The sequence below is a fragment of the Eimeria mitis genome, genomic scaffold (assembly GCF_000499745.2).
Source record: "Eimeria mitis Houghton genomic scaffold, Emh_scaff1604, whole genome shotgun sequence".
NCBI lineage: Eukaryota > Apicomplexa > Conoidasida > Eucoccidiorida > Eimeriidae > Eimeria > Eimeria mitis.
This window is the reverse complement of record NW_013569920.1, coordinates 1-10,136: the sequence shown is the minus strand read 5'-3', so window position 1 is coordinate 10,136 and position 10,136 is coordinate 1. Positions and strand designations below refer to the sequence as shown.

Here is a 10,136-nt window from a genome sequence, read left to right as displayed (position 1 = left end):
AGACGAATGCTGCATCGTTTACTTTGGTGTTAGATTTTGCTGCTCTTTCAAACCGTCTTCGAGCGCCTACACTGGAGATGTGGGATTCTTTGCGTACGGTGTTTGATCCTCTTCCTTCGGCATCGAGGATATCGATTGAACAGATGGTTACGCGGGTGTTTAAGCGGTGCGAGGCGGTGGTGGTAGTGAATGCAACGAGCCTACTGAAGCTGCTCAAGCCTGTTATTTCCCTTATGGTTCCTGTCAGCAATGAAAAGTTGTTTGTTTCTACAGACTTATCTGCATTATATAAAGTCGTTCCGGGCTCGCAGATCCCTAGGCCGTACAACCCAGCAGCTGCTGCTGCAGTCAGCAGCAACCCACAGACGTTGCAACTGTATGAACTGCTGAACGGTAGGGCGCAAGAGCTGCTGGGCAGGTCCCTGGTAATTGATTTGGCGGGAGAAGGGCCGAGCTCTAAGAAGGAATTGGAGGCAGAATCATCTGTGGCAGCAGCAGCAGCAGCAGCAGCAGCAGAGGCAGCAGCAGCAGCAGCAGCAGCAGCGGCAGCAGCAGCATCGCCCCTTGCATCAACAGCGGATGCAGAAGGGGATGCTGATGATCTTTTTGATGACATTGATTAATAAGTAGTCACTAAGGCGGAACCGAGGAGAATAGGGGCAGCGTGATGATAGTCTGGCCTTGCTTAGAATATATGGGTGTTTCAGCACCTAGCTGGAGCAAGTGCAGGCGATGAACATACCATTAAACACAAACAGCAGCAATGCAAACAGAAATATAAGCAGGCATTCTGTGCATGGTGTATCCTCAGGATAGAGGTGCACCTCTGTCACAGCCCGGCTTTTACAGTGTGAATATATATATATATATATATATGCATGTATATACAGATATATATGTGAGTAGAGGGTTCAAATGGAAGGAAANATATATATATATATATATATGCATGTATATACAGATATATATGTGAGTAGAGGGTTCAAATGGAAGGAAAGGAGTAGAACGTCGAAATGCAAGAAAAAGAATTAATATATGAACTCTACGCAACGAGAAACAGAAGAAGTCGCAGCTGTCTTTGCCGGCTGTCAATGATACTAGGCCCTTTGCGAGGATAGGGCGAGAAGGGAGTGGAGGGAATAGCTTTTCTTGCAAACAGCGGCAACGAATACAAATGAGAGGAACAACAATTGCTTTTTTAGAGGGAAGAACACACTTTTTTTTCTGCAAAAGAACGGGTCCAACGTATATATACATACATATATACAAATATATCTGTATGTATATATATTTGGGCAACTGTACGTGAATAGATGCATAATTTCGAGTGTGTGTCTGTTATGGTACTACTAGGAGGTTTACGGCTGGGGCCATTTAGTTGTACATTGCGCATGCTGCAACCCGTAGACACTGTAGTATGAAGCAGGCTAGCCTGCCGAGGCGGCGGCTTTTAGTTGATTAGTTTGGGCGGCGGTGTATGCACAGCCATTGAGTCAAAAGGATGAACAAGGAAAGATAGGCAGGTAGCGACGCAGAGACTTGGTCTGCATGCTTTCGCGCGTGATTTCGAGAGAAAGCTGATAGATCCCAGCCACTGCCAGTGCTCCTGTCAGCAATTGGCTCTACAAAAGCCCGCCGTTGCGCAAAATAGTAGTGATAGAGAATCGTTAGCCATGATAGCAGTAGCTGCAGTATTGTTGTTATTTATAATTATTATTCTATATGGTGTAGGGAGTAGCTGGTGCCGCCGTCTGCCTGTGCCTCGTTCTGCTAATGGTCCTCGCCAGCCGAGGGGCGTAGACTGGTGACTGCAAATTGAAGTACAATAGTTTAACTGAGAAATAAAAAAAGCAAAAATAAATCAAGTGAATGGAAGAAGACTGAAAAAAAAAAAGGCGGCTCCGATTGCAAAGGCGACTGAGGCTCGTTGGCTGGTGACCCGGCGACCCCTTGTCAGTCTGCTGCAGTGGTGGGCCAAAGCAAATAAACAAGACCCTGAAACATATCTTTAAAATTAACTTTATTGTGTTTGTACAAACTACAACGTGTCGCTGCTGCTGTCGCATTTCGGATTACCGGTGGCGCGAGCTGCACACTGACCAGTGAGACCCTCGTGATTGAACAGAACAATTTAAAGCGATAAATCCCCCGGCTTTCCTAGTGTTTCCCTCAACCCTCTTGATAATGCAATTAAACCCTTGTAGGTAGATGTGTAGATCGAGCGGAGATAAATCTGCAAAGGTCGCTGTGCGTAGTTAGATCTGGGGGCGGCTAAGGACGCCTCCCCTTCTAACTAACCCATAGGCAAGCTGCCTATCCCCTTGAAAAATATTTTCTCACCGACCCAATGGAGGGTGAGGCTGAGGAAGCAATGCGCAATGTCTGCTCTCCTGGCGAAGCATGCACACCTGAGACAGCGGCTGCAACTCCTCAGCCCCCGTTGACAGCTGCAACTGAGGAAGAATCATTTGAGGTTGTTGGAAAGGCGATTTCCGCCCTCTTAGCTACTGAATACTGCTCCCAGGACCCCGAAGTGGTCCGCAAGCTCGCTGAGGAGCTGCACGTGACAGGAGATCCTTTGCTCGTTAGCAGTGAAGTAACAGAAGGCCCAGCAGAGGGTCGACGAGTTGAACGTGCAGAGTCTTCAGCATCTGCATCCCACTCAGAAGGGGAAGAAGAGAGCCTTGTCTCGAACAACCAAGAGCAAGAAGCTAGCAGCCATCATTCCTTCAGTGTACAGCAAGTGCCTCTAGGCTCGGTCTTGTTTTCGGGCGACCTTACAGTCAATCAACAAGGGGCCCTCAGCGTTCTCGGGCCAGGCAAGAAGATAAACGCCGTTTTTATGTATTGAAGTTTAAATTTGTGTTATGCTTTCCTACCCGCTGCCACTGCGACAAACTAGGGGCTGATTCCTTGCGCGTAGATCTGTTGTGTGAAGTAGCGGTGCTTATCTTAGAATCTAGACCAGCCGTCTCATATTTCTGATGAACTTAAAAAGATTACTCTTATATGCTAAAAGCAATGCTTACTATCACCCATGCGAGTTGCGCTAACAGTAATGTTCCTGTTGTGTTTTTTATAAACAGTTTCTTCAGTGCAGCTCTTTCGGCACTTTCTTCCAGCGAGTAGTGAAGTTGAATTTAGAATGCATGCCCAGTGCCTTCGACCTCACTTCATCAAAGTAGTTTTCTGTGTTGTTGTCTTCTGAGTATAATCCTAGAAATCCCGAAATCATTATGTATGATTGGCATTTAACCAAAAACTGTTAGCAGCTCTCTCTTGAGACTGCTGGTTTCTGTGAACAGCAACTGTTTGCTTTGCTAATGGGACGAAGTACACGGGGCTGCTATGCAGCCGCATGCGGCTTTGTGGAGAAGCTTTAATTGAGTGGCCCTGCGGCGCCACCTACAAAGGACAGGTAATCAGCACCTCGCACGATGCAGCCGTGTACCCGTAACCCACAGGAGTTGCGTTTGCATCTAATACATTACTAATACATTACTAATGTCATAATAAAAATATAGCCCGACGTAAAATAATGACAATAGCAACTTAACAATTTGGCGGCTAAAAGGCTGCAGTTACAAGGATCAACTCCGCCAGAGAGTCAAATACCTTTTCCCTTCACCCCATAATAACAACATTTGCACAGCAACTAGCAAAGCCGAATGAAAACGACGCGCCGACGAACCTCAAAGAACCCAATTCCTCTTGCGTACTTCTCCTTGCCCGCTCTGTTGCAGCATTCAAATTCATTATTTTATTTTTCGTTGAATATTCGCCGTAGGTTACCGGGGGATTGCGCCACGGAGTCGGCACCTTCACTTCGGCAGACGGGTATAGTTTGCAAATATTGAAATGTTTTAACAAGTGGTTGTTTCTACGAGAACGTATTATGACGAGAAAGTGTTTTAATGAGGTTTTTAACTGCAAATAGGTTGCGTGCATTCACGCTCGGTGCGCCAGCAGTGGTGCATTCATATGACGAAATATGGGAATGGGAGCCCTATAGAGACGGATCATCCTCGTGAAAACTCCTGGGTCTCTTCTCAGGAAATTCACATACGAGGGAGAGTGGTGCCAAGGGGTACGCAGTGGCTGGGGTGTCCTGACCGGCGCTGATGGCAGCAAATACAGCGGTGAGAGCTGCATGGACGCAATCGGGTTGTTTGCGCGTGCACTGAATTGATGCCGTTGTCGAGGCTCACCTGTTAGGGAGGACTTTTCAAAAGCTGACACTACTAAGCAGCAAACCTCAGTCTCAGGAGGATGGAGGTAGCAAGATTGCACAGCAAAGCAAGTGGAGGTTGCTAGGGTCGGTGTATGCAGTACGATTCCCTTAAGGAGTGAACTGAGCTACCAGCGTGCAGTTCCTGGTGTGTTTGCTGCAGGTGAATGGGTGGCCGGGCGCCGCCACGGATTCGGGGAGCAGCTGTTTGCAGACGGCAGCAGATATGAGGGCCAGTGGGTTGACGGGTTGCAAGAGGGGCAGGGGCTGATGATTTGGAAGGACCCCTCAGTGCAGTATGTTGGTGCGAGAGGCTCAGCACATTATCAGCACCGACTATTTTCATATATTCAATAATCAGCATATCCCTACCAGGATCAACACCCCCGCCCTGCTAGACAGCGCACTGCCTAAACGACAGGCTGCACGAAGCAACCGTTTGTGCTCTTGCAGCCAAAACTGACAGCTCTCTGAACTCCGGAGAGATACACGGATCTCACAGAAAAGGCGTAATCTCTCTGAACGGTAGATAGGGGTGAACCTCATGGAGAAAGAGCACTTGAGCCCCCGCCATACCAAGCTTTACTAAAGTGTCGTGCCTTCTGTGAAATTCGCAGGAGAGTGGAGGGGGGGAACTGTCTCAGGGTGGGGTCGCCAAACGTGGATCGAGACGCCTGACTTTGACGGCGGAGGGGCCTGTAAACATTCATCTTCCTGTCATCTTACTCTTTAAACTCAGCCTTTATAGCGGATGCGAAACATGAAATGGATGACCTTCCTGTTGTGTGATGCGTTGACATTTGCATTATGAGTGCAGGGACCGTCGGGCGCAATCTGCAGCAAAACCAATACGAAGGCCAATTCAGGGTAACGATATATATATCTCTCTAGTTGTTACACAGCCAGCTAACCAGCTAGCCATTCAAACCAGTAGTTTTTCGGCGGCTGCTGCTTCCCAAGTGGAACAAACTTCCAGTAGCGTCAATTCAACTCCCCTCAAGACTCGAGGTAGACCATCTGTTACCCTGACCTTCTGAAGAGCAAAGCCCAATTTTCTGCTATGTCGTCTGCTGAGCAGAACGGCCGTAGAGAAGGCGTTGGAGCGTTCAGCTATTCTAATGGGGCGCGATATGAAGGATCGTGGGTAGCCGACCAGAAACATGGAATTGGCACATTCAAGTCCGAGACAGGGGCGCTTTACGAAGGTAATTGACCGCTCACGGGCACCCACAGGTTTCTGAGGCTGTTGAATGCTTTCCCCTGCATGCGAACACCCTGATTTCCTCTCATTAACCTCTTATCACCCCCAGAGGAAGCGTTTTGATGGAAAGCTTTGCTCAAGGTTTAATTGCACTTTCAGGTCTATTTGTTTACGACCGAATGGCGGAAGCGCCGCCCAGTCTTCTTGATGATCCTGTTCGAGCTCTTGTCGACCTGTCCACTGCGCAGCAGGCGGAGGTCTGCAGGCATCTAGAAGCGTACAATGGGCAGAACTTGTGGACCCAAGTCAATGCATGCGAACGTCTTGCTGCAAGAACTATACGAAGTGTCTACCAGACTATGCTGAGGTAACTTCGAAATAATCCTTTTCACTCTGAATCTAATAAAATGCTTTTGTGAACATCCTGATCAGTATTTCACGGGTTTTCAGCCCTGTATGGCTAACCAAAACCGAAAACAGTGGGCGGCCGTGTGGTGGTAGGCCTTAGAGCCCGTTGACTAATGGAGTTTTGATCATCAAAATGCGTTTCTCAATACTTTTCCTTTCAGGAATGTGTGCATCCTTCGTCGCGTGTACGGCGCCTATCGTCGCTTCGCGCCAATGCCCCATAGCGACCCATATGTGCTGTCTTGTGCACAGTTCTGGTAGGCAGAGAAACCGACTGGCGGGTTTGCCGGTCGGCTTACAGCATGCATGCCTTCAAATAGACACTGGCGCGCTTAAATGCATATACTTGCTTTCTGGATTAGCCTCCCCGCAAATCGAGTATCGAGACGCCGTGGATGACCCTGTCTGAGCCTGCTTCTGGCGTTTCATGCATTACCTGTGCTTCAGGTGTCTGGCCTTCGACGCGGGGCTTTTAAGTCCTTCCTCCCCTCTTTATGAGACAGCAAAGGTAGTGCATACCTATGACAAGCTAAACTCTTCCGATGCTCCTGCGTTTGCACTGTTCAATATGCTGCCTGTTCTTTGTAAATATGACAGGCACAGAAGCTTTCCACTTTAAACACGAAAAATTTTGTTTTTGTGTTGTGCGTATTCTTGAAAGCTTCTACTTAGCTCAGGTAGTGATGAAAACTTCCAACGCGCTCGTCGCCTTTCCGGTGGAACGCCCGCAACGCTGACGGTCATTGCGGCGGAGAGGAGGCGCAGCTCACAAAGCACAGACATCCGNGTGGAACGCCCGCAACGCTGACGGTCATTGCGGCGGAGAGGAGGCGCAGCTCACAAAGCACAGACATCCGGCTGGCTGAGCTTACGAAAAGTTCAGCAGATGCAGCAGCGGATGAAGCAGCAGATGGAGCTGCAGATGCAGCTGCAGATGCAGCACCTACTGCAGCACCACATGCAACGCCACGCGAAACACCAGATGCAGCACCAGATACAACAGAAGTGTCAGCACCTGCTGTTGTACCGGCGGCTGACCAGCAGCAGCACTCTCACACTCCTCGCTCACCAATGGGTGTTCCAACGAGTTACGAACATGTCATCAGCCATCAGGATAAGGCACGACCACCAACCTATGAGACTATGGCGGAAGATTCTCTCCGCCTGCACCGCCGACCCGTGTTATTCACTGCATTCTTAAGGGCCCTAGTATTACTTTTGCAGATCCGCCTGCGCAGTCTCCGAAGAGTGGCAGACAGGAGTCGTCCAACTGGCTGCTCAGGAACTACAGGTAGTGGGGACCCTATTGAGAGCATCGACTTAGATGACCCCAATTGTTTAAGCCTTGCTTGGATAGCGCTGTGCCGCAAGCTCCGCATTTTCAGCGAGACCATTGAGAAGAAAATACAAAATGAGCTTAAAGAAGCATCGCAGAAGGATGAAGACCCACCGAACGAACAGGGCAATCAGACAGTTTCTAACGGCACAAGTCAACAAGCAGAGGCCAGCGACCCTGTGCCAAGTGGCCTCAGTAACGCGCCTAGTGAACAGTCGCAACTCAAACAGAGCGCGCCTCCTCAACCAGCTGCACGCAGACAAGACTCGTCGTCTCAGCAGCTCAAGCGGTCCCCCTCAGGACAGGCGAGACCGAAGGCATCCATCAGCAGGCAACAGTCCGGAGTGACGTCTACGAGTACACGGAAGGCCCCAGAAGCAACCCGGTCAACTGGCACAGGGCCTGGTACAACTTCGAATACGAATGACAGCAAAGCAAAAGATCCTTCTCAATGGCGAATTGGCACTCCTAGGGAAAGCTCCTTGCGTAGCAGTGATGTAGTAGAAATGGCAGCCTGTGCAGGCCGCCATGCAGAGGCGTTCCGCCATGCCGCTCTAGCAGAAAAATGCTGCACCCTGGATGAGGCCCTTCACAGAGCCTTGTTCGCGAGCTCCTCACAGCGCGTCGGCTCAAGTAAATCCTGGTCTTCTGCTGCATCTCCGCCTTGATCACCGCTCAACTGTGCCTAGCCACCCGCATTACGGGCACTCACACAAACATGAAGATTATGTTTTGCGCCTTGCGTTATCTTTTTCAAGGCGCCAGGGAAAGCGGAAAATCAGCAGAAATCCCGGGGGCCTTGGTCTGCACAGTTCGCGTTCTGTTCCGTCTCCTCGACGTAATTTCGCCTTACCCCGCACATCTAGTCACTTCTCTGTTGTCGAAACCCGTAGATACATAGACAAAGACGCATTCCCACGCACGATAAAAACATCTTGAAGGCATAGAAATAAACCGCATTTCTCAAGGGTCCGGACAGTTTATAGTTTAGTTGTTTAGCAACGGCATCGGTCGAGAGGTAATTAAATGAGCTGAAGTGGAGCCTTCAATTGCATTGGTTCCCACGCCTGCAAAACATCGAAATATGCGTCTGTTATGGTGCATGCGACGCAGATTGCAGGTCTCGTACTGCCCAGTGACAATCAGCATACCGACAAGGGAACTGGAGAGTGTGAGCACCACTAGACTTTTAGGAGGTAGAAAGCCTTGGAAGCTGCAGCGTTTGTCTTAACCGTGTAGTCCGTTTAGGATTCACAAGTCACCTTGAGGGCTTTAAAGTGGTTTCGTCTGAAAAATCACGCGTAACCATCTTAAATACCTGAACTCTGACGTGTACGTAGTGCAATAGATAAACTGAAGTGCCTCTATCAGGGCGATTGTTTATGCGTTTGTGTTCTTCTTCCCTCTACTAGCTCGTGGGGTCCTCCCTCCAGGCACTCCCGCCACGAGCGCCAGCTCTGCTACTGCCCCACNCCTCTACTAGCTCGTGGGGTCCTCCCTCCAGGCACTCCCGCCACGAGCGCCAGCTCTGCTACTGCCCCACGGAGCAGAAGAGGCAGCTCTGGTGGATCCATACTGCTTCCAAGACTGTCTACAAGCCGTGGGAGGCTTTCAAAAAGCGTAGGCAGAACAGCCAGCAGCATCATATCATGCATCATGCAAATTGCTTTCGCAGTTGTCGCACTTGGAGAAGTTTGTAGCAAGGACTTCAGTCAGGCCGGCTTAGTTGTGGCCGATTCACCCTGTGCTTGTGGCAATGCAGAGACCCAGCAAGTCCCCTGAATGGCCAACAAACGCAGGAGGTGAAGCTCACACTGAGCTCCATGTTGACTATTTAAATCAAAGGACAGAGGCTAACACGAAAACAGGGAGCAAACCCATAGCTTCATAGCTGCATCTGGGGACTACTGCAGATCCCTAGAACTGTTGCAGTGGTGAAGGAGATTTCTGCATGACTTCGATTTGGACCTTTTGCTGTGGCTATCAGAAGCGGCAATCGTGTTGCGGGCGACGCCGATGAGTTCTTTCGCTTTGCCAGCACTTGGCTTGGTCGCCCTGATGGTGGAGGTGCTTCCTGCATCAGACGAGTTGAATAGCCTGCGTCATCATCGATCTAAGAAGCCTAGCGCGCAGCAGGACAAGGCGCAGGACCCATCAAGTTTGCAGGAAGACGGAGAGGTCGTAGAAGCCTCGACAGCTGCCCCGGACGATCCCACGGCGGCCAAACGTGCTGAGATACAGCGCCAGCAGCAACAGCAGTTGCTGGTGATCGGGAAGCAGCAGCAACATCTTCGAGAAGCGATGCGCAGGGGACTGCTGTCTTGGACAGAAGTTGCCAGCTGGAAGCTGACTTTCATCGAGGTCCAGCGGCTCCTCTTGCGAATCGTTCAGCTAAAGGTGTGGACAAAAAGGGGTTTGTAGAAACAAAGTGGTTGAAACTCACTAAAGCATTTGAAATCTAGACGGCTAAAGTATACAGAAGGATCGAAACAATATGAATATTTAAATGAATACCTTCCTTTACATTCTTAGTGCTAGTCTATAGGATTTGCTGACGCATCATTTTGCTTGCAGATGCCTCCTGCAATCGCTGCCCTACTCCCCCTGGAACTTCAAGTCGAGGAGTTCCTTCGCCGCTTCTCCGCCGCCGTATCCCCCCCGTTGAGGGACACGCAGCAGCTGCTGAGTTCACCTGTGCGGCAGGCAGAGACACAGGAGCAGCAGCTAGCCAGCCAGCAGTTTTCCTTGTCAGGTGACGAATCCCCTGCTGCCCGCAGCGACGCTACTTTCTCAGCCGCTACAACAGCAGATGGAGAACAAGCTCAAAGATGTTTCTGGCACGGATTCTGTGGCACTTTCAAAGGGAGGCAGATCTACGATCGGCCTATACAGATAGATGAATCAATAGCTTCGGATGTACCGGAGTCAGAAGATGGTGCCGAGAGTGAAAGTAGCAATTCTTC

General features: G+C 49.8%; 2 protein-coding genes across 2 annotated transcripts; both read left to right on the top strand.

The window, feature by feature from the left end:
* Window positions 1–77: 77 nt before the first annotated feature.
* Window positions 78–623, top strand: EMH_0040360 (uncharacterized protein; the record flags this gene model as incomplete). Its single annotated transcript, XM_013495501.1, has 1 exon — window positions 78–623. One exon carries the CDS (start codon window positions 78–80, stop codon window positions 621–623), a length of 546 nt encoding a protein of 181 aa, XP_013350955.1.
* Window positions 624–2,347: 1,724 nt separating this feature from the next.
* EMH_0040340 (uncharacterized protein) lies at window positions 2,348–10,073 on the top strand (the record flags this gene model as incomplete). The annotated part of the gene is given in 15 exon segments (XM_013495500.1): window positions 2,348–2,732; window positions 3,306–3,418; window positions 3,788–3,837; window positions 4,054–4,139; window positions 4,392–4,532; window positions 5,046–5,095; window positions 5,307–5,433; window positions 5,589–5,796; window positions 5,999–6,094; window positions 6,285–6,345; window positions 6,603–6,623; window positions 6,627–7,806; window positions 9,161–9,570; window positions 9,748–9,920; window positions 10,037–10,073. Coding segments are annotated over 15 exon segments (3,138 nt in total).
* Window positions 10,074–10,136: the final 63 nt, after the last annotated feature.